The sequence below is a fragment of the Salvelinus alpinus genome, chromosome 2 (assembly GCF_045679555.1).
Source record: "Salvelinus alpinus chromosome 2, SLU_Salpinus.1, whole genome shotgun sequence".
Lineage (NCBI taxonomy): Eukaryota > Metazoa > Chordata > Actinopteri > Salmoniformes > Salmonidae > Salvelinus > Salvelinus alpinus.
Genome location: NC_092087.1, coordinates 72,169,076 through 72,192,820, shown reverse-complemented (window position 1 = coordinate 72,192,820; position 23,745 = coordinate 72,169,076). Strand labels below are relative to the sequence as shown.

At 43.1% G+C, this 23,745-nt stretch overlaps 3 protein-coding genes across 9 annotated transcripts; 1 reads left to right on the top strand and 2 right to left on the bottom strand.

Annotated features, from left to right (window-relative positions):
- Positions 1–154: 154 nt before the first annotated feature.
- On the top strand, positions 155–2,612 carry LOC139567687 (transcription elongation factor, mitochondrial-like). Of its 4 annotated transcripts, XM_071389093.1 has the most exons (5): positions 160–313; positions 417–592; positions 750–1,219; positions 1,383–1,532; positions 1,724–2,612. In XM_071389093.1, the coding sequence occupies exons 2-5, from the start codon at positions 505–507 to the stop codon at positions 2,162–2,164; spliced, it is 1,149 nt and encodes a 382-aa protein (XP_071245194.1). In that variant the 5' UTR covers positions 160–313; positions 417–504; the 3' UTR covers positions 2,165–2,612. The 4 variants fall into 4 exon arrangements, with proteins under 4 accessions (XP_071245197.1, XP_071245196.1, XP_071245194.1 ...); XM_071389096.1 differs by lacking the exon at positions 417–592 and having other exon boundaries at positions 155–313; positions 1,754–2,612; XM_071389095.1 differs by lacking the exon at positions 417–592 and having other exon boundaries at positions 155–313.
- Positions 2,601–8,958, bottom strand: LOC139567684 (ATPase family AAA domain-containing protein 5-like). Of its 2 annotated transcripts, none has more exons than XM_071389086.1 (15): positions 8,038–8,958; positions 7,575–7,925; positions 7,295–7,391; positions 7,118–7,206; positions 6,800–6,948; positions 6,115–6,280; positions 5,764–5,961; positions 5,332–5,471; positions 5,137–5,230; positions 4,984–5,048; positions 4,673–4,877; positions 4,375–4,517; positions 3,444–4,255; positions 3,056–3,205; positions 2,601–2,921 (listed from the first exon to the last, which is right to left on the bottom strand). In XM_071389086.1, exons 1-15 carry the CDS (start codon positions 8,825–8,827, stop codon positions 2,861–2,863), a joined length of 3,510 nt encoding a protein of 1,169 aa, XP_071245187.1. In that variant the 5' UTR covers positions 8,828–8,958; the 3' UTR covers positions 2,601–2,860. The 2 variants fall into 2 exon arrangements, with proteins under 2 accessions (XP_071245187.1, XP_071245188.1); XM_071389087.1 differs by having other exon boundaries at positions 2,724–2,918.
- A 466-nt stretch (positions 8,959–9,424) lies between these two features.
- LOC139567685 (polycomb protein suz12-B-like) lies at positions 9,425–23,588 on the bottom strand. Of its 3 annotated transcripts, XM_071389091.1 has the most exons (17): positions 23,253–23,588; positions 22,625–22,769; positions 22,242–22,288; positions 18,033–18,097; positions 17,545–17,613; positions 17,221–17,270; positions 16,973–17,058; positions 16,614–16,848; positions 16,037–16,142; positions 15,679–15,784; positions 15,272–15,449; positions 14,747–14,835; positions 14,360–14,503; positions 12,665–12,822; positions 12,121–12,319; positions 11,699–11,799; positions 9,425–11,370 (listed from the first exon to the last, which is right to left on the bottom strand). In XM_071389091.1, exons 2-17 carry the CDS (start codon positions 22,752–22,754, stop codon positions 11,043–11,045), a joined length of 2,091 nt encoding a protein of 696 aa, XP_071245192.1. In that variant the 5' UTR covers positions 22,755–22,769; positions 23,253–23,588; the 3' UTR covers positions 9,425–11,042. The 3 variants fall into 3 exon arrangements, with proteins under 3 accessions (XP_071245192.1, XP_071245189.1, XP_071245190.1); XM_071389088.1 differs by lacking the exon at positions 23,253–23,588 and having other exon boundaries at positions 22,625–22,799; XM_071389089.1 differs by lacking the exon at positions 23,253–23,588 and having other exon boundaries at positions 11,720–11,799; positions 22,625–22,799.
- Positions 23,589–23,745: the final 157 nt, after the last annotated feature.

Below are 23,745 nucleotides of genomic sequence, written 5' to 3'. Positions count from 1 at the left end.
AAAATGTCACCAAAGTTAATTCATATTCATATTGAAATGTAAATAAATAAAATATCTTAATATATAAAAACGAAGACAGCTTTGAAGAAGTTTGCACTTGAGATGAAAATCTGTGAGATTTCAAATGCAGCATAAATAACCTGGAGAGCGGGGGAACATGAAGTGCCTCGGAACGTAGTATGCGTGATCCTTGTTTCCGCATCGGCGTGAGTTCGGCGAACAACTAAAGGGCAAAAGTTTGAATGAATTACCTGTAAAACCACGATTACAATGTGGGTTGCAAGGCGATTTATGTCTTTAATCGTCCGGAGAGGTATGCACAAATGTTTAATTCAAGCTGTCAAATTTCTCGTAACTTATTTTTTTCAGGTGCTATTTGTTAGCGGGTGGGTATAATTTGTGGAACGTTCCAACAGGAATCTGTTCCAAAAACTGCGGAAACAAGGTTGCCAACAAACACCGCATACAAAGTTGATACTGGGTAGGGAGTGGGTTATTTAATTAATGAATGTTTCACTCACCACATTTATTCCGAAAAATGTATGTCCTCACTCTGGTAGCCTATGGACAAACATTAAGAATAAACTACGTGGTGAGTTGATGCCTATTCGGCAGCTAGTTGAATTGATCATGCTACATTATGCGTTGTTGACAACCTTGTACTTTACGAAATTTTTGGAACAGATTCCTGTTGGAACGTTCCACAAATTATACCGCCCCCTATTATGTGTTTCCATCTATTCTTGCAGGGCAGTATGGCTTATTCTACCAACCCCAGGGCTCACCCCCCAAACTAGAATTCCGGTATCTCAACTGCACGTGCTGTTGGAGGAGTCGGATCCCAGTCGCAGGCTTTGAAACCCTTAATGACACCCTCTCTTCATCTACTACTATTTGCGACGACAAGTCGCTGGACGCATACTACACGTCAGAGCAGCGAGATGTCATTCTGCAGCTCCTCAACAATGCGGCAGAGTCGGAGCTTGCTGCTGTCAAGCTCCTTCGTGGCCGCAAGTCTGTCAACATTGTGGAATACAGGACTAGAAATGGACCTTTTAAAAATCTCGAAAGCGTCATAAATGTGCCTCTTCTGAAACACAAAAGTGCTGTCATTGTCTTCAACTCCATCCTCAACCCTCCGGAGAAGAAGGAGAAAAGAAAAGTAAAGATCCAGCTAGCCAAGTTCATCAGACCAGAGGTGGAAAGGACCTGGCTAGATGTAAGATGATTTAGCTAGACAGATGGCCTTGAGGTCTGGATGTTGATGGCACAGTTGGGCAGCCCACAGGGTCAGTCACCACTGTCTGTACCCCATCAGTCACGTCACCACATAAATACTACATCAGTGTTATTACATGTGTATTAATCCACCTTTCTTCCAGGAAGCAAATTCCATAGTGTCCATTGTGTGTGGAGTGAATAAAATAGCCTGGGCGCACATGGATCGTGGCATGAACGTGTTGGAGTGGAAACATGAGGATTGCCACAACTTTCTGAAGGGAACCTACATGGCTTCTGCCTACTTGGATGACGTAAGTTGAATGTTTCCGATTGAGGTATTCTTGCATTTGGGTAAGTAGGTTAGCACTGACACATGACTGTGCAGACTCCTATGGTGTCAGTCTACAGCCATGTCGCAGGGCTAGGTTTCAGCTTAGCACATCATTGACTCTGTAATATCCAAATAGCCTAACTCCTGTACTGAATCACATCTCATTACCAGATTTCCATTGTGGTATCCAATCTCCCCAAGGCTGACTTCTTCGTTGTGGAAAAGCCATCAATCTCCCTTCAGAACACTGCCCTGTACCCAGTAATGGCTCACATGCGTACAGTGGAGGCTATGCTGTTTGCCCTGCTGGAGCCCCGCTACACCCAGCCTGACATCACTGCTCCACCCAAGGTGCTCAACATGATGCGCACCGCCGTCGGCCGCCATTTTGGCCTCATGGTGGGTGACTCCCGCACTAGCGGGGCCCAGGCGGTGCAACGGATGATGACGGAGTCAGTGACTCAGAAGATTCCGAGGGTGACATTCCCTCACAACCTGTTGGTGAAATACAGGAACTCCTTCCAGATGGGCGGGCGGAGTCGGGGGGAGGAGCTGTGTGACGCCATGTTGCAGGCTGTGGCGTTTTACGAGCTACTCAGTGAATCGAGTTAATGTTACAGCGACAATTTCCACCAGACTCAAACTGGTTGACTGTGTACAGTATATGTGACCTGGTGGGGTCGAAGTTCAAAGAGCTAACCAGAGAGACCTGCATATTGGAGGCTTGATGTAAATTGACACTAGCTTACATTTAAATGTATACTACAGCACTTCCCACCTGTAGACTCAGATGGTATTGCACTTGAGGTCAGTTCAGGCCCCAGCAGCTGAACTCAAGCCTCTCCTCGTATAGATACCACACATCATGTTCTTCACTTTCCCATTAATAGAAATGTTCTCAGGGCCACTAGTAAAGCAGAATAAGCTTGAATATGTACAGTGATGATTTGTCACATGCATCTGTACCTTTGTGGGCAAATGTTTAATGCCTTCAAAGCCTGAAATACCACTGATTTTAAACACCAACTCACTGAACCAGATTAAAATATAAAGTAACAAATACATGTTTTTATTTTTATGCATGAATATAAAAATAGGATTACATTTAATGCATACAGTAAACTTAAACTTCTCACAAAATGTAAAAAAAATATGAATGTACAGCAAAATGTATCATGGGCTACATTCACTAAATCACAAGTCATTAACATAGGGAGATGATAGCATTAACCTTCCTGTCATCCAGTGTAGAGAGCCAGAAATGTTGTAGATCTGTTTGTGTAGTCTTTCTGGCTTCAATGGTCATTGTCATGGGAAATCATCTGCAAGGAGTCTCACAGTAGCCTTAGGGAGGCCCAGGTGAATACTGCTGAGGTAATGCAGAAACAGCATTCGTACAACAAAATCGGTATTTGTAAGTCATCTGAGCAATCTTTTTAATTATAACGTTGTTTTCTCTTAGTAGAAATTAATACGGTGCTCTCATGCAGCGTATTGACTCACCTGCCTTGGCCCTGCTGAGTTCTCTCTGATTGGCACATGGTGCGGAGGACAGGTAGGTAGTCCAAGGCAACAGCTTGCTTGTTTCCCAAGGTGCAGAAGGCTCTGCTTGAGAGGACGGTTCTGATGATGTCATATCTCCTTTCGACCACACTGGAAGACAAACTGCTGTTCAGATACCACACTGACACAATGGAACTGGAGCTTTACAATGAAAGTTCTATTAAGTTTAATCTAATATCAAGGTTTTGTTTGCAATAATGCTCATTTCTGACAACATTACAAACTTTGAGTGCTAACTTCACATAAGCATGTATGGTAATTTAGAGGACTGAGCCGCCAACGCATTTCTTACAGTGAAAAAATACCAGAATCAGGAAATTGCACTCACCTAGGATCACAGGAAGTGGTCTGACTGACATTGAAACTTTGTCTGGGTGGGGCGAGAGGGAGGGTGAGTTTCTCCATCACCCTCCCCCTCTGCTCCCCCTCCAGCCTCTGGGATCCAGCCCACCCCTCAGACACCCTGGCCAGGCACCTGTGGAAGCCCAGGCCCTCTACTGCAGCCTGGATCTCCAATGTCCTCTCACACCACCACCTACAGCCCCCATCCTCCTCTCTCATCTCATCTAGCAGTCCATCCTTCACCTCCGCCCCTGTCCAGAGAAAAGACCCTGGTCTGCATGGGCCAGCCTTATGTGAAGACTCACTCGGTAGAGAGGTATCAATGAAGGACATGAGGTCCATAAAGTCAGTTATTGCATCTAAGCAGTGGTACACCAAGCCATCTGCCGCCTTCTCAGTTTGAAGTTTGTCATTAATAGTCTCAGTAATAGTTGATACACTTGGATGAGCCCTCCTCAGAGACAGTGAGGCTCTGTAAGGCTTTACTAACATGCTGTGAGCTGATCTGGAATCAGATGTAGGCACACATTTCTTTCTCCTCAGCCTGGAGCCGAAGGACACCTTAACTGGACTGGTCTGATCCAGGATCTGAGGGTGGTGGATGTCAGGGGGTGTTGGCTCACTCTGAAGCCTAGGGCAAGTCACTTTCTTTGGGGTGAGGAGAGGACTGGGCTGGGTCCTGACTGGTAGGGGAAGGAGGAGCTCCAGGTTCAAGTAGAGCAAAGCTACACCTCTCCTCCAGCTCTCAGTAAGGATCTCCATCAGCTTGATGATGTCTGGTTTAGCCCAGGACTGGCACTGAAGAATCAAAGAGAAAGGCACCTCATACAGTTATACTGACATTCAATGTTGTTACCCGAATAAAAGCATTGGACGTTCATCTAGTTCAAGTTCACAGGGCCTCTGAGGTGACGTGCCTTTAGAGTGGTCTGCAGGTCATGGCTGGGGCCAGAGTTCAGGAGCCCCAGCATGCTCTGAGTGCAGCCCACGTCATAGGGAGGATGGCGGGGAGAAGTATTTTCACCCACTGCAATGTCTTCCACTGCAGCAACATCCAGAGCTAGGGTTCACCAAAACAATCAAGTGATTCAATTGTAAGACTTGACGTAAACTCTTTTAGACAGGGACCAAGAAAACTAAGGGGTCACAATACATGTGATATACTACCACACCTAGCCATTGAAGTTAGTCAGTTAATAGTTTGTCATCACTCACTTCCATGCACACCACCTGCAGGGTCCTTCAGTGGGGTTGCCCTCTGAGATGCTTGTCCTCCTCCACTGCAGGCCCAGAGCTGCAGCTGCAGTAGGCTACGTCTAATGTCTATCTGGTTTAGGCTCACCAGAGAGGTGATGTCCCCAGCATCCATCCTGACGTTCTCAGCCAGACACAGCAGCTGCAGATAACTGCAAACATTCACCTGGAAGGGTGCACGACACAGACAGAAACAAAATGGAGTAGCAGCTTCATACCATATCATGCACATTAGTTGAGGGGATGCAATGGTGCTAAGATGCTTGACTTACTACTGAAGGGGTTTTAAAAAGGATCGCTTCAAAGTCGCCGTCAAACTTTGCTTTGAAGGAGGGATCTGAAGACAGTTTTCGTGTTATGATTCAACTTTGTCATTTTCAATCCAATTAAATTCACATTTTTCAGTATGCAGCATACACACACACCACTAGTGGTCAGTATCACAGGTCTCTTGGTTGTCGTCATGAAGGTCTTGATTGCTGTGAGGAATCCCACATCATCATCGAATACGACGTCAACCTGCGGGAGTAGGTGCAGCTCGGTCACTTCATTAAAACTACAGTTATGCGGTCTAGTCTGCAACCTAGCACTGCTATACAACGGACTGCTGTGTGGTTTACCTCTTCAAATAGAATCAGTGATGTGGACATCCTTTTACTCCGGCTACCTGTTGGTGGCTCTTCCATGTCTGGTGACAGTTGACTGACTAACGGAGGGTTAATAATATCTGCCTTCTTCACGGTCTTGAGAGAGACAAAAACTGTAGGATATAATATCAACAATTAAACAAAAAGACTAACCATAGCCACACCAGAGGAGGCTGGTGGGATGAGCTATAGGAGGACGGGCTCATTGTAATTGATGGAATAAATGGAACGGTATCAAGCACATCAAACATATGGAAACCACGCGGTCGGCTCCGTTGCATTCATGCCATTCCAGCTATTACAATGAGCCCGTGCTCCTATGGCTCCTCCCACCAGCCTCCTAAGATCCACACATGCCTATGTGTGGTTAACTAAACTTGCAAGGTGTTTCCTGTTTTTCTTAACTGTTTGGTAGGTGCTCATCCTGTTTTGTAGATAACGAAGGGCCATCTAAGTTTGTGATCTCTGGTTTACTCTTCTTCTTGAAGAAGTTAGCCAGCATCATGGAGGCTGCACTGCCACCTCTCTTATGGTGGGAGCTACGAGGGGGCTGAGGCCCCTTCCTATAGGATGAGTAAACCTTTCTGGGAGAGGCCACTTTACCTGTGTGAGGAGAGCACAAAATAGATGTAACCCACAGTCTCCATTGGACAAACACCATACAAAATAGTTCCTGTCACTTTAAATAAGTGATTTTCAGTAGATGGTTGTGCTTAGACTGCAATAAAATACTTTTCAGTAGCGGGGTGTGCTTACTAGCTACTGTGTCAGATTTAGTTGAAGTGTTGTTGTAGCTACTGAGATGAGATGGTTTGAAGGTGGTGCTTCCCTGGATCTCCACCAGGTGAGATTGGGTGGCCTCCTTCAGTTGAGTCAGGATGTGGCGACCACTGCGCTGGGAGGAGGCGTTCACTTCGAACACCTGGAGAGGCCAAGGAAATGAGCAGTCGAGACAGCCATCTTACATATATTACACAGCTTAGAAGATGATTGGATACACCCGTATGAAAGCTAACCTGTTTTGGTGAATCATATGACTGAATGAACATGAGCCAGCCTCTCCTGGTTCTCTGCTTTACCCATCTTATCCAATTACCCACAAACTGTAATTTAAAAGTTAAAAATAGAGGAATGTCTCTGTACCATATTCTAACACCAATCAGTAGGTCCTATTCGGGTTCCCGAGTGGCGCAGCAGTCTAAGGCACTGCATCTCAGTGTTAGACGTGTCACTACAGACACCCTGGTTCAAATCCAGCTTTTCACAACCGGCCGTGATTGGGAGTCCCATAGGGCGGCGCACAATTGGTCCAGCGTTGTTCGGGTTTGGCCGGTGTAGGCCGTCATTGTAAATAATAATTTGTTCTTAACTGACTTGCCTAGTTAAATAAAAGGTTACACGTGAATGGAACTGTAGGTCTTCCAAGTAGTCCCACACTGACCTTGAAGCCTAGCTCCTGAGCGCAGGCGTATACTGAGGCAGTCTTGCCCACCCCTGGAGGTCCTGTGATCAGCATGGTGCTACACAGATCTTCCTCCCCGTCCTCCTCCACTCTAGCCTCTCCCTGGAAGTCACCACAGTCCCACGAGTCTGCACAGCCAAACCGGAGGTCAACGCTACAATCAATGTTATTCATGGAAGATTCATCGTCAGTGATGTTTTTTAATTTTTTATAATACAGTGGTTTTATTTTTGGTGGTTTTTGTTTTACACATTTTCCCCCATCAATTCATAACATCTAAAAGTTTTTTATTTTTACCATTGCTGTTGGCGTTCTCCTCTAGTTTCCTGTCTCGCTCTTTTCTCCTCTCTTCACAGTCAGCTCTCCGTTTCCATTTCTTTAACCAACTGCAAACAGAAACAAGGAAATGCATTTAAGACAGCATACTATAAAAGCTAAACATTGGAGGAGCTAGCAGTGGTGTTAGCAACTCACCTGTGTAGCTTCTTTACAGAGACAGAGTTGCCTATTACCTCACTGGAGTGCTGAGGGCGGTACTTCTCTGTCCACAGCAAATCCTCAATGTTGTGAACTTCACAACAGAAAAATAAAGGTACATATTTTAAAAACCAATGGCAGATCCCAATCAATGACAGAGCTAAAGCACCTCTGTATTCTCGTGGTCCAGGACATACATAGTTAGGACATACAAAATTGGACAAAGAAAAGTAAATACTGATTGTTGTTGAAACTACAATGTATTAGGAATCATCACCTGTCCTAAGGCATTGCTGTGGTTGGGCAGGATAAACCTTCTGAGGAGATTCTGCTTGGTTTGGTGGGTTAGGGGTCAGTTCATGACCTATCCCCAGACCTTGACTTTCCTGCTGTTGCCGCCTGAGTCTCTGTGTTCGGCTCAGCCTGCTTCTTCTAGGCTGACCCCTGGAAGAGGGGATAAGAGACCCCCTGACTTGGTCTTCTAAAGAGGGACTATACCCAGTCAAGCTGGTCTCCTCTAACCCCGGGCTAGACCTTTGGCGCTTGCGTACGGTTTCAGGGTCCTCCTTCTCATTCTGATGTTTCCTCTTTCCTACAGAGCTAGGAGATGTAGCGCCTATCTCTGTCTCTGAAAGAAAAGGCGACCAATAAGACTGAATATGGCACCACACAGACTGTATACATGACAATAAGAACATGACACAGATAGAATAGAGTTAACTATAGTCTCTCAATCTTACCGGGACTTTCCGACTCCAGAATTTTATGTTTGTATTTCTTCAGCAGCATAGTGAAGACTCTTCTCACTGGGAACAGTGGGTTAGACAATTTGACCTCTTCAAGAGTCCCCTTGCGGGCAGACCCTGACAACTTATCTCTCCAACCAGAAGTAATCGACCCCTTCCTCTCAGTCTGGTTGTGTTTAAGTGTTGACCTGGAACACCAATTCAAAATCCATCTCTCTGAGTGTTGGGGACTATTGGCCTTATTAGTGTCCCGTTTCCTGGTGAAAATGGTTGCCACTTTCTCATCTGAGACCCTGGTTGTCCCGGAGGCAGACTGCACCGCTGCTTGAATTGTGAGGGTACATGCTATTTCACTCTGACCAGATCCGAGTCCAACTCCTGCTCCATGGCATCGGCCAGTGACTTGAGCCAGGTCCACTGACCCCATCACTGCCCTGCCCCTGAATGCCGTGTCAGCACTGGAGCAGTTTGACTCTGAAATCATTTTAACATTATTAGGAGGGTCTGAGCAGAAGCTATCCTTGATGAGGCTTGTTCTTGCTTCGGGGTATCTGTTCTGCTTGAATCTGTGCAGCCTACTGGTTGACCGTGACACAGAGAGAGGCACCTCATCAGAAGACCCCCCAATATGACAAGGCACCATCTTAGGTTTCTCTTTCGCCTGCTCAGAAATTAGGCTCTTCCTCCCAAGAGGTTGTGGGGTTATACTGAAGTACTTTGTGATGTCGTTGGATTTTGAGCACCCAGCCTTCTTCTCAATGGCCAAGTAGGGCGATAACAACATCTTTCTTGCCTAGTTAAATAAAAAATAAAATTCCTTTCTGAAGATGTCACCATTACTGTCATAACATCAATAGGGCATTCATATCATTCACTATAATGGGAAGACAAAATTAAAGTTACTTTCACTTTTGTCTTCGTAGTGCCAGATGGCAGCAGGTGCTGTAATAGATACCTACAAAGTAGCACTTTCACAACCGTTGACACATTGTAACAACATAGACTTAGCTAGTTAGAGAACTTTACTTTCTGATATGAGCTTCTGAACAAGTCAATGATAGCCTCCCGAGAAAGTTACTTTAAACATGCTTACGTTCACGCTAATTTCATGATTTAGCTATTCCTTAAAAATAAATCAGCACACGCAGCCAAATGTTTAAATGTTGTGTAACTTACCGCTTCCATATGTTCAAATAAACGCGCCAAACCCAGATCAACCAATCAGACAGCAATTTGAGTACTACGTCACGAATATTTGGTACCGCCCCTAGGCACTGGAGTTACAAAACCTTTGGGAGTAAGCTAATCTACATTTTCTGAATATATTAAAATGTTCTATATTTTTCATGAATGTTGATATCAGTTGAATAAAGAAAACTGACAAGGTCAAATGTATTTTATTTTAAATATAAAATCCCCATATCCAAAGTTTATAACATAAATCACGACTTCAACGGTGGTTTGACAATATGGTGAATTGATTGTTTTCTACCCTTATATCCAGCCGATCAAAAACGTGCATAAAGGTACAAGGAAGTAAAAGACTGGTCCATGGAGTTGAGGGAAAAGTTGTCCAACGAAGCACCAAAACTACTGCTTTTGTTCAATTTGTGCACTCACACAACGCAAAAACACAGCTAAGGCTTATACACCGCTTGGCATTTAAAGTTTTGAAATGATGCAGCAACAAAAAAAAATGTACGCAGAACTGAGAAACTTACTGAAAATCACCCCCTTTGGCATTTAAACAGAGCCTAATAGTAGGATAGACACATATCAACTAGGACCCATTTCCAATGAACAAACAGCATATTGCCTTTGAAGAAAAATCCTACATGTCCATAATCAGTGATAATCAGGTTCACAATGGGATATAGCTAGATATTGACATTATTACAATGTATACAAAGTGTCTGTAAGGAGTGTTGTCCAACACTTCCTATCTCACCCGTTTATGAAGATCAATGAACATCAAAAACAGCTTGAGTTCCAGATGTCCCTCAAACCTAGTTAACCATAATACAGGTTCCAGCATGTCATAAAACGTCCATAGGTTGTAGTCCTGTTTTCTGGGGTGTATTCATTAGTGCACACAGTAGCAAACCGTGGCAAAACATTTCACAACAGAAAACCTTTTGCAACAAAAACAAGAATTTCCTATTGGACAAATACAGGTAGGTCCCGCCCCGTTTTCTTCCGCTTGGTTCCTAGTGAACACACCCCTGTAGAAGAGCTAGGTAGTCTACATAAAAAGGGCGAATGTGCTGGCAGTTTGTGGTTCATCTTGGCTTAATATCCTCAAGCTATGGATGCAGAGAGTAATCCGGTCGTGTGGAAAAATAGTCCACTGTTCCTTCATTACTCAAGATAGTATCAACAGAAACATGAGAATCAACATACATCAAATCAAAACAAATAAAATCCTGATAAGGATTCCGGGGATTCAAGACAGACGGGGTGAATCTGACAATTGATGCAGTTGCGCAGAATAAAATTAAAATGGTGATTCAACTCAAGTTTAAAACAATTCACTAATACAAATTATTACCAAGTGCTAACAATAGTCAACTAAAAGGATCATGAGAGCCAAACAGACAGGGTTATGGAATACAGATCATCAGGAGTGACAATGTTACCAATATGCATGACTTACTGTATATCCACTCAATACAGTTTCTGATTACAACGTGATAACAAAGGCAGTCAAAGCATGATTACAATACCTTTCAAGTGATTCCCCCAGTTTCTTCACACCCCCGAAACCACCAAGAATCACTAAAACTGTCTCACGGTGCATAATGACTTGGTAAAACCTCACATTACAGTGAGTCTTCATATGCCTGTGTTGTGTGTGTAGCTATATTTGTATGTCTTGAGTCAATACAAGACAATCCTCCATTGACGTCTTCCTCCCACCTAGCTAAGCACCAAGGGTGACAGTTATAACAATGAAAATGTATGGGTCGGATCGACTGCTGCCACCAAATGCCATCAGTTCATCAGTCAGTCACGGAGCTTTTTGTCCTCTTGCCGTGCTTGGTCCCACCACCCCCGCCAGAGCTGCAGGCGATTGCGGTGCCATTGCAGGCGCCCTCCATGAGGGCCCGGTCAGCCTGGTCGTCCGCCCCAGCGTCGGGCAGCTCCTCCTGGATGTGGCGGAGGCGGGACATGGCGCGGTCGATGGTGGCCACGGAGACCAGGTTGAAGTCGTGCATGCTGACCAGGTGCAGCAGAAAGTTGCGGCAGAGGTTGCGGCGGGCGATGTAGGCGCCGCACTTCTCCACAAACTGCATGCTGGCCTGGTTCATCTGGTTGTCGGCTATGAAGCTAGATACGGACAGGAAACAGAACACAACGGGAGGAAATGAGGTTAGAATACTGATTTACTAGAGCGAATGAGTCAGATTAAGGACAACTTTTTAAATACATTATGCTATTTTATTTGTATCACATGTTAGATATAAACTCTCAAAGTGTCATGGCTTTATGTGGATTTCTAAATTACAGTAACATAAAGATGACTATTTTTATCCTTACTTAGACACCATTTATAGCACATGTTAAGAGGTAAACTCTTCAAGGTGATGTGGCTGTATGTGTATTTCTAAGTTATCTACTATAGTGCCGTAAGAGGCTAGTGATTAGAGATACATACCCACAGCTTTTAGGTACATACCCATGCTTCATGACGTGCAGGTTCCACAGCTTCATCACCTCCTTCTCGCCCTCGTTGACGTCTGTGAACTCATCCAATTGCTGTGGGTGGAACACTCATAAATTAGTCTACCAACACAACCAGAAGGTACGTTTTAGTTTATGGAAGCAAAGCACAGCTGTAGTTCAAGCCGACACTCATTCATGTTGGCTTCATATAGGGTGTAATCCTATCTTGAGATGCTCGAATTTCATACATTGATATCAATGGGATACTCATTTGACATGCATCTATCTAAAGTTAGGATATGGGCCATTCTGTATAAACATCAGGCAGTCAATTGTTATGTTTTTAATTCTCTTCTCTTCTACTCCATTGTACATAATCTCAGTCTGAGTAACAGTGTGAGCAGAGGGACTGACCGTGGCGGTCTTCTCTCTCAGCCACTCCGGGTCTCTCTCGTCCTCGCTGTCCACGTCCATCTCCTGGGGTCTGAGAGGCATGCAGCTGTCACTGTGGAAGTACAGGCGGTTGTGTCCGCTCACATAGGTCCTTTGCTGCTCCAGCTCCCCATCCTCAGACTCCAGGAACTCTGACAGGCTGGGCTTCGTCCGCTTGGGCCTACAAGACAGGAGCAATGGATTAGGGGTCAGAGGCTGTGGTTAGGTTAGGGACACACCCGCAGGCAAGCTAGTGGACAAATAGTACACATTCTCAGCTAGCTATATGGCTGTGATGGTACCATCTAAGTGAGGATATATGAAATACGTCAGCCAATCAAAATTGCAGTTTTACTTTTTAAGCATACAGCAAATACAAAAATAATTTCACATGATTACCCAGGAGGCTGAACATAACCAAGTGAATATTTTTTATTTCAGTGCTTTGATTCTGACATGCAATCCTTGCTACTGGTTGACTGAGGGTGAGAGCCAATGAGATGAAGACAGGAGACGCCTTCTTTACCTGCACACCAGTACGTGTGTCACAGCAGTCCTCTTGACGGGGCCGTTGCGGCTGAAAGCGAAGCCGGGCTGGCTGTGGATGTCCTGGGGGTTGCCCACGTAGGAGCCGTCATAGCACTCATTGATGGACACGTCTATCCTAGCACCTTTAGGGTGAGGCTGGAGACACAGGGGGACATCAATTCAATTCAAATAACTATTTCTCAAACTCTCAACAACTCAAATATTCAACATACAGTATGCCAGGTACTTGGTAGTAGATGGCTTTAAAATCTCTTTGCTTTTAACAGTTTAATTGATTAACAGGTTAATCAAAATATCAAATTAGCATAAGTTAATAGTTAACATTTTTAAAACATTACAATACATGCATTCATTACAGAATTCACAACACACTTAGTGTGTTCCCTCAAGCCCATACTCCACTACCACATATCTAGAACACAAAATCCATGTGTACGTGTGTGTATGTTATCATGTGTGTGTATATGCAAGTGTCTGTGCCTATGTTTGTGTTGCTTCACATTTTTAAATCTTTCAATTTTTTTCTGATTATACTGCTTGCATCAGTTACTTGGTGTGGAATAGAGTTCCATGTAGTCATGGCTCTATGTAGTACTGTGCACATCCCATAGTCTGTTTTGGAGTTGGGGACTGTGAAGAGACCTCTGGTGGCATATCTTGTGGGGTATGCATGGGTGTCTGAGCTGTGTGCTAGTCATTTACACAGACAGCTCGGTGCTTTCAACATGTCAATACCTCTCACAAATACAAGTAGTGACGAAGTCAATCTCTCCTCCACTTTGAGCCAGGAGAGATTAACATGCACACTATTAATGTTTGCTCTCTGTGTACGTGTGCTGCCCTGTCCCTCATTGTGGCACCTGACCACACGACTGAACAGTAGTCCAGGTGCGACAACACTAGAGCCTGTAGGAACTGCCTTGCTGATAGTGCTGTTAAGAATGCAGAGCAGCGTTTTATAATGGACAGACTTCTACCCACCTTAGATACTGTTGTATCAATATGTTTTGACCATGACCGTTTACAATCCAGGGTTACTCCAAGCAGTTTTGTCACCTCAACCTGCTCAATTTCCAGATAATTTAGTTGAGGTTTAGGGTTTAGTGAACAATTTGTCCCAAATACAATGCTATTAGTTATTGAAATATTTAGGACTAACTTATTCTTTGCCACCCATTCTGAAACTAACCGCAGCTCTTTGTTAAGTGTTGCAGTCATTTCAGTCGCTGTAGTAACTGAAATGTATAGTGTTGAGTCATCCGCATACAGAGACACACTGGCTGGCATGTCGTTAGTAAAGATTGAAAAATGTAAGGGGGCTAGACAGCTGCCCTGGGGAATTCCTGATTCTACTTGGATTATGTTGGAGAGGCTTCCATTAAAGAACATGTCTGTGTTCTGTTAGACAGCTAACTCTTTATCCACAATATAGCAGGGGGTGTAAAGCCATAACACAATTTTTTCCAGCAGCAGACTATGATCGATAATGTCAAAAGCCAAACTGAAGTCGAACAAAACAGCCCCCACAATCTTTTAATCATCAGCTAATCATCAGTCATTTGTATAAGTGCTGTGCTTGTTGAATGTCCTTCCATATAAGCGTGCTGAAATAGGAAAACGTTCAAACATAGGAATCCTGTACACACACACTCACAAAGCCCTAGTCTCTCACCACGTAATTGAAAATGAACCGGCTGTGGGACTGTTTGAGGTGTTTTAGCAGGCTGTAAAGCTTCCTACAGTTCAAGGTGCACCAGGGACAGTGGAGGTCGTCTCTAGCCTCCGTCTGCTGCCGCGTGTTGTTGTTGTACAGGAACTGCCATGGGACAAAAGGATGGAAGTTCATTACAGGTTTATTAATAACTGAACCATTCTGAGTGATGCTCAAACAAGATTTTGTTTTACATTTAAGTATATTACGCTACCCTTCCCCTGTACTTAGAGGTGTGTCATGATAATCATAACCAGGCGTGTGCTACACATTAGTGATGGATGAGGCGAGTTTCCCCCTTACTATGTAAAGCGATGTGAAACATTTCATATTGGTGCATAAACAGACCTGGTAAAATATACGCAGTTTCTGCCTGGGTTCACACAGGATCTGTTCTCTTTTCATCTGGATGTCTGTGCTGACAGAGGCCTTCACAGCTACAACAGGGAGGGGAGGGAGAAATGAAGGAGACAGAGGTTATTAGCACAAACCATTTTTCGGGACATTATTGTGCTAGTGATGCCGCTGCATGTCGGTCTGGTCAATTTTATTATAAAGTTAAAGTCATAGTATATTTATGGCTCTAGTATCGGTTAGATGGTGACCAAGGCTGCATTTACACAGGCAGCCCAATTCTGACCCCCCCCCCCACACACACTAATCACATCAGATTGGTCAAAACACCAATGAATGAAAAAATTATCAGAATTGGGCTGCCTGTGTAAACCCAGCCTTAGATACATACATTTTGAGTCAAGGCAAGAGAACAGTATACTGAAATTGGTGTGATTGAATCTAATGGGAGGTTACAATGTGTTGTTCCTTTTGGGTAAAAGCCAAGTAAGTTGCTATTGAGTGTGTTGTGTCTCTTACACAGGGGGGCAGATTTGAGTGTGCTGGGCCTGCTCTCCACGGGGCTGGAGCCGTCAGAGTTGCGTGTGGCCAGGGGCTTGGCCACGGGGGCTGTGGACTTGTCGCTGGCGTCACCTGTCCAGCGCAGAGTGAACTGCAGCGTGGGTCCCTGAGAGAACGTCTCGAACGGTGGCAGCCTCTGTGGGAGCAGAGCCGGAAACATTAGTTGTATAGTTGTCGTCCCCGACCCTGGTGCTGGAGCTACTGGTTGGGCAAGCTGTTGTTTCAGCTCTGCACAACAACACCGGATTTAATTAATCAACTTCTTATCAAGACTGATTAGTGTAATTCAAATCAGGTGTATTTAGTGCTGGCCTGAAACCAAAGCCTGCTAGGTTGGCACACACACGTGCCTTTGGCACACTCACCTTCCCATCCAGAATGGTTTCCCATGTGGCTCGTTTCTTGCTGACAGGGCAGTCCTCCATCCCTTGCATGGACACTTCATACTCCCCATCCAGCAGCTGCAATCTCCTGCACATGACAGAGGTCGCTTATTAACTATACGCGCTGAGTAATGAATTTAACAATGAGTGTGAACAGCTATAGAATATATGTGGTCATGGTTTTAATAAAAAAATAGGGGTCAGAGTTTATAGCACTTTAAAAAGCCACTCGAAAGCGGCTAAATATCCCTGAGGTCAAAGTGCAGCAGCAACTTGGTAATGACAGTTGCCACCTGGGGATAAATGACTACCATTTTGCCATATATGGTATGTTGTTTACCTGTTCTTGTCAAAGACGGTCATCTGTGCAACAAAGGTCTCTGTGGTCTCTCCATCTTCTCTGTGGGCGGAGCTTCTCTTCTTTCTGCTGGGCACCTCTGTCACATCTGAACATGTAAAGACACCAAACAAACAAAAGCAAGACATTTTCCTCATGAAAATAATGCCACATCATCAAAACAAAATGGTTGCCATATTATTTATATATATATATATTTATATATATATATATATACAGTAGCAGTCAAAGGTTTGGACACACCTACTCAGTAAAAATAGAGAAAAACCCTTGACTATTTTCTACATTGTAGAATAATAGTGAAGACATCAGAACTATGATATAACACATATGGAATCATGTAGTAACCAGAGAAGTGTTAAACAAATCAAAATATATTTTATATTCTTAAAAGTAGCCACCCGTTGACTTGATGACATCTTTGCACTCTTGGCATTCTCTCAACTACCTTCATGAGGCAGTGTCCCTACAACTAATCTGCTTTCTCTCCAAACAAACACAGACATTTGATTTTAGTAAGTCATCCAACATCCCCGAGGGTGTTTTAGCAACTACTTGCCTATGTTCTCATTGGCCTCGCCGTTCACAAGGCCGTTCATGTCCCTCCTCCCGGTGCGTAAGACCCTGAACAGGAGCGAGTAGGACTTGACCATGTGGCTGTTGCTGGGCTCAAACTCGTTACTGGACACCAACAGGGAGGGCAGGGAGCCAGGCTTGGTTTGGTTGCTGCAGTCAGGATTCAAAGGCACTTGCTTTTTACCTGTAGGCACTTGCTTCACCGGGCAGCTGACATCCTATGGAAAACAATGTTAAAGGAGAAAAGTTAGGATTTAGCTAGGAGGTGAGTTAGGAGTTTGGTTTATAAACAATTTCACGTGATTGAGACAATGTGAGAGAGAAACGAAGCCTTGTTTTTACCTTTCGTTTTTTATGGCAGACTTTGACAAGTAGCACCTCTAGAGAGACCGAGCTCTGTTCGTTTTCTGAATTCTGAGATGGCTTTTCTGCGAGGGTGAAAGTGTGAGAAAAAAAAAGAAGTGTGTCTTATGTTTCATCCTTTTGTCTCTTCCGTTTTTGTACAAATATCACACCAACACATTGGTATAAGGCATACAAATACATTGCATTTGAACATGGTGCAAACAGGAGAGTATTGAAGGGCATACCATCCTTATGGAAGAATCCAGTGAAGGTAAGCTGCAGGTGTGAGGACAAGCTAGAAGAAAAAGCAGTAATACACAAATCAGAAAAGATGCAGAGCTGTGGTAACACTCTCAGGCACAAGTCACATATAAGGCTCCCCACCCTTCCCACTGTTTCTCTCCTACTTGCCAGTCTCCACCTCTGATTACCTTACTGTCTAAATAAAGTGAAAACACCTCAAATTAAATACATTTAAAGAAAAGAAAACTAACTAACTATATGGCTCAAGATTTTTTAAGTTATGATAAGCATCCATTAAAACGTATAATACGTCTCATAACTCTTACCTGTGAGATTCCTGCTCTCCCTTCATCTTCTCAACTCTGAGCAGCATGTCATCCACCTTGAAAGTTTTCCTGAGCACACAAGTTCAAGCACAGCACAAATTAGGACCTTAGAAGTGGCTTTAACTTTGATGAGATAAAAAAAAAGTACAGTAGGACCTCAAAGATATGAACATGTCGGGAATGGAGGTCCATAAAATGGCCGTCCGTAACTTTGAAATTATCTTGATAACCGCATCTACCTTTATAGAAAATATAGATAGCGTATGTACACGGGTAAGCAAGGTGTACGCTTGTGTGTAGCCCACATAAGTTTGGTTTTGCATTTAATACATGTCCCGGTTTGATATTGATCGTTTGGTTAACGTCCAGTCTGTAAGTTTGAGGTTCTTATCTTTGAGGTTCTACTTTATACCATCTCTGATTAATGTCTTACTACCATATAAAAATCATCTGATCCCTTTCAGATCAATCAGAGAACAATATGTTACCTTTTGGCATTTGTTCGAGTGTTTCTGTGGGTCATGAAGGTAAGAGTCCTGTGCAAGAATATAGGCTAAAATGGAAGCATTTGGAGGTTAATCATTAATACACCAGACATTGTGAAAATGAGAAATAAAATAAAATGACACGTATATATCTATTATTATATATACAGTGCCTTCAGAAAGTATTCACACCCCTTGACCTTTTCCACATTTTGTTGTGTTACAAAATGGGTTTAAAATTTATTACATTTTTTGTCAACAATCTACACAAAATACTATAATGTCAGAGTGGATTTTTTTTACATTTTTAATAATCACATTTATGGAAAATAAAACACTAATATATTTTGAATAGATAAGTATTCAACCCCTTGAGTCAATACATGTTACAATCACAGCAATTACAACTATGAGTCTTTCTGGGTAAGTCTGTTAGATTTGTTTTATTCAATTCAGTCTGGTATGAGAACGGTAGCACCTATCTGCAAAAGCAGGGTGTCTGCGGAAAGCTGAGTATCTTGGCTATTGACCTGTGCCTTAAAATCTTTGGTGTGGCTTACTACCATATATGGGCATACGAATGTATAAGGCAGGCCGAGCCGACGACTTAATTTCAAGATGGCTGCTACCTACATTGCAGTTAGCATAAACAAAATAAACATGGAATACGTCTATACACACCAAAAGTCGGGACTCCACAGATCATGGGGATGTCTTATTTGTCTGCCTGATTTTTTAATACATGTTTTATATTTAACTAGGCAAGTCAGTTAAGAACAAATTCTTATTTACAATGACAGCCTAGGAACAGTGGGTTAACTGCCTTGTTCAGGGGCAGAACGACAGATTTTTACCTTGTCAGATCAGGGATTCGATCTAGCAACCTTTCGGTTACTAGCCCAACGCTCTAACCAATAGGCTACCTGCCGCCCCTGTGACCTACCGTTATTGATCACCAGCCCCGAGAGTAATAATGTTTATTTTTGTTATTGTCTGTTTCATATTAGTTCACTGTTCTAACTTTCATCCTTGTAACTTTGAAAAGGACACTGAACTCTTATGACCATTGTTTTTGTGGTTATCACCTCTGCCTTTGTCTCCAAAGTGTTACTGTTTGCATTGTGTGTGTGTGTGTGTGTGTGTGTGTGTGTGTGTGTGTGTGTGTGCTTCACACCTATTTCGAGTCACTGTACAGATAAAGGCCTGTTGTTTTTACTTCACAGTAATGTCGTTTTCTACATTTAGTCAACTGTAATTCTGTGTGTCTTACAACAATATTTTCCTTTTTTTTCTTCTAAATATAAATTTTATCCCCTTTTCTCCCCAATTTTCGTGGTATCCAATCGCTAGTAATTACTATCTTGTCTCATCGCTACAACTCCCGTACGGGCTCGGGAGAGACGAAGGTCGAAAGCCATGCGTTCTCCGAAGCACAACCCAACCAAGCCGCACTGCTTCTCAACACAGCGCGCCTCCAACCCGGAAGCCAGCCGCACCAATGTGCCGGAGGAAACACCGTGCACCTGGCCCCCTCGGTTAGCGCGCACTGCGTCCGGCCCGCCACAGGAGTCGCTGGAGCGCGATGAGACAAGGATATCCCTACCGGCCAAACCCTCCCTAACCCGGATGACGCTAGGCCAATTGTGCGTCGCCCCACGGACCTCCCGGTCGCGGCCGGCTGCGACAGAGCCTGGGCGCGAACCCAGAGACTCTGGTGGCGCAGCTAGCGCTGCGATGCAGTGCCCTAGACCACTGCGCCACCCGGGAGGCCCCCTTTATTTTATTTACCACAGAATGGAGGATGCAGACGATTTAGATGATGACGTTTGGGAGCCACCCTTCCCCAGCAAGCGTCCCCCACCGCTATGTCAATCACCCCGTCTGATGGTTCTACATCCACTTTTCATAGACCTCTTGAAAAATAAAATAAGGACTTGTGGCACCCTTCGTCCTTACAAAATCGGTTTCCCCAAGACCAAGGTAAACGACATGACAAAGACAGCGGAGAGGGGGACCATACGTTGGAACAGGAATAACAAGCTACTTTTGGTGAAATGGAAGGACACTAGGGAAGTAACCATGCTCACCACAAAGCATAAGGCATTCAATAACAACCATGTCCCAAGGAGGGTGAAAAGGGAAGAATGTCCCCAGTCCTATTTCTGTGAAGGACTACATTGCCAGCATGGGGGGTGTCGACCTATCTGATGCTCTGATAGGCTACTACCAGGTCCTCCACAAGACCAGGAAGTGTTATAAGAATTTTTTTTTGCCACTTTGTGGACATTGCTACAGTAAATGCTTTCATTCTCCACAAGCAGATGTCCAAAGCAAAAAAGGTCAACCCCCTCTCTCCCAGTTGGCCTTCCGAGAGCAGCTGGTGTTGGAAATGGCTGAATTGGGGGCCCAAAGCAACCATCACAAGACCCCCCACTCAAGGTGAGCGCCACTATCCAACACACATGCAAAAAGACAAAAGGAAGAACTGCATGCATTGCACAAAACACAGGGGGCGAAAAAGGGTGAAATGCCAGGTCTTCTGCCCGAAATACCGGTTCGCTTTTTGTTTCCTGGCAGAGAGGGACTGCTTCAAAGACTATCACGACACGGACAAGCTATGCTGAAAGTGAAATCTAATCATCTACACCTGGGATGTAAAACGAACACGAATGCAATTTGTAAATAGTTCAGCTTATTTCTATTTTTGCACCCTTTTTAGTGAAGAACATGTGTAACCAACTTTGTGTTTGATAAGATATTTTTGTATATTTTTGAATGCATATCTGTTGCTTTTATACTGTTTTTGTAAACAGTTAATTTGTATGTGGGACCAATATATTGGATATGCCTAGGCTAAACATTCAGGCACTTTTGAGTGGTTGAAAACACTTGGATATCCCCTGTATGTCCCCCGACACCACCACAACGTTTGAGAGAGGTTGGTGTTGTAGAAACTTAGTTTTTATAGTGAAAAATAACTTTTAGGCATATCCATGTGCAATTACCACATTCTGACAATTTGGAGGTTGAAAGGACACTTGAATGTACCCTGGATACCACATAACACCACCACAATGTTTGAGTGAGGTTGATATAGTAGAAATTGTTTTTATACTGAACAAATAGCATTTAGGGATTGCAAATATGTAATAGCACTGGAATTATCTAATTTACAGACATACCACTTTGAAGAAGTTTAGGGACACTTGGAAACATCCCGTGACCACACTTACTAAAATATCTGCCCATTTCTAGTTGTTAGGCCTATCAATGCCATTTTTTTTCTGATACTGTTCACATTTTGTGGGAGCCATCTGATGTGTTTCCAGCTCTGGGCATCAATAATTATCTTATTGATGAAAGATTACTATTCTGAACTATGTAACTCCTATCTTCTGATAATTTCCTCAATCTCCCAGATGTCTTCTTTCCAGATATAGCAATTTTTGGCATGTCAGTATCATGTAATTACACATGAATAGCAGTTCCTTTTGGGTATGTCTATTTAAGTGGAAATCAAAATGTTGCCTTTACATCTAAGAGGTTAAACTCTGGAACTGTTTTAAAGTCCCCATTGGCCTCATGGTGAAATCCCTGAGCGGTTTCCTTACTCTCCGGCAACCGAGTTAGAAAGGACGACCTGTATATTTGTAGTGACAATGTATTGATACACCATTCAAAGTGTAATTAATAACTTCACTATGCCCAAAGGGATATTCAATGTCTGATTTTTTCTTCATCTACCAATAGGTGCCGTTCGTTGCGAGGCATTGGAAAACCTTCCTGGTCTTTGTGGTTGAATTATGTGCATGAAATTCACTGCTCGACTGAGGGACCTTACAGGTAATTGTATGCATGGGGTAGTCATTCAAAAATCACATTAAACACCACTATTGCACACAGAGTTATTCCATGCAATTTATTATCTGACCGGTTAAGCAAAGTCTTAGTCTTGCCATAACAATGGGGTTGAATACTTATTGACTCAAGACATTTCAGCTTTTCGTTTTTATTTTTTTGTTAACATTTCTAAAAACACAATTCCACTTTGACATTTTGGGTTATTTTACATAGACCAGTGACACACAATCTACATATAATCCAATTCAGACTGTAACAACAAAATAAGGAAAATTTCAAGGGGTGTAAATAGTTTTTGAAGGCACTGTACATTATGTATACATGTATATTATGGATGTAATATTTGCTTACTGCAATCAGGTTCCTTGTGCGGAGAAATCTGTAGATTTGAGTTGGCTCTGCAAATACATCATAACAATAATCATAGCCTGCTCAATAATCTTATTTTTTATGATTTTAGTAAGAATTGAATAAAATTATGGTATGAATGTATTCACAGAGCTGTATAGTATTGCAGAGCCGCACATATATATCCTATGCATGTTATGGTTCCAGGCCCACTTTCTAATAAAATTTAGTCAGAGATAGGCCTCATATTAGTCAGTGTCATTGATATTAGTTGTGAGAAAAGTAGACAACAAAATCCAAATTATACGCTATTGGTTATTTTAAAAGATTTCCACCTGGCTTAAAATCGTTACTTCCTGGTATAAGTAAAAAGTCATGCAACTCACTTTCAAAGGCCTGTAGAAACAACTCATGGTCTGCTTGAATCTGCTCCATCTTCGGCTTCTTCACCGTGGTCATTACAGTTGTCGATGCCGGGTAGACGGCGCCGTTCGCTTTACAACTGGTCCCACTCATGACTTCACCTGAATGCTGTAGATGGTGCATCCATGCAGATGAAACAAACATTATTATGGTCCTTTTCAAAACAAAGGAAGCATAATCATATCAGCTAACGTTAGTTGAGTTAGCAAGCTAGCTAACCTACTTTAGTATGGGCTTTGTATAACATTATATTTTTCCATTTCAACATCCCATAAGACTATGAAAGATCATAGCTAACTACACACATACATATTTATGTAAGAAATATAGAGGTAAACACATTGGCTAGCTACCGTAATTTGTCTCAAATTCCAGCATCTGGATTTTTGTTAGCTAGTTAGCCAGCAAGGCTAACTAGCTAGCATAAACAAATAGTCAAAATGTCCTAAATTATAACTAGATAGCTTAAACGTGTGGGAGTGATATTCGAAACGGGTAAAACACAAAAGTATGCTTTACTATCTGACTGTACAACACTGAAGCTAACCTTGTGAGCATTAGCTAAGATTAGCAAGCCAGCTAGAGACTCACCAACACAGGCAACCCATGAAATTTGCAAGGAAGCAAGCTGCTGCTAGCTAAACTAGCATAGTGGGTTAACGAGAAGAAATCCCAAATGTTGCGGTCCAGTATTCCCTCCAACGATTCACACAAAGTCGACTAGTAAAGTACATCCATCATATTTACATACAAATATTAGATTATGTTATTGGTTATATGAAAAACATTAAAACTTCAGATGAGCTACACGTTATGCTAAAATCGTGTGGTCTTTACTGGACATCTAGAAATACTTCTCATCCAATAGAAATTCGAATATGGAATTTGAGACTTGTGATTGGGCAGACACAACTGTAAGTGACACCATCATGTTCGGTGGAAGAGGCAAATTGCCGCTCGCTTTCTCTTGCTTTTCAACGATTTTGCGGGAAATCTTTCCACCAACCGGGCATGATTCGTGAAGCTTGTTTACTTTTCTGCCTAGCCGCATATTTCTGGTGCCAATTATAAATCAATACACTTG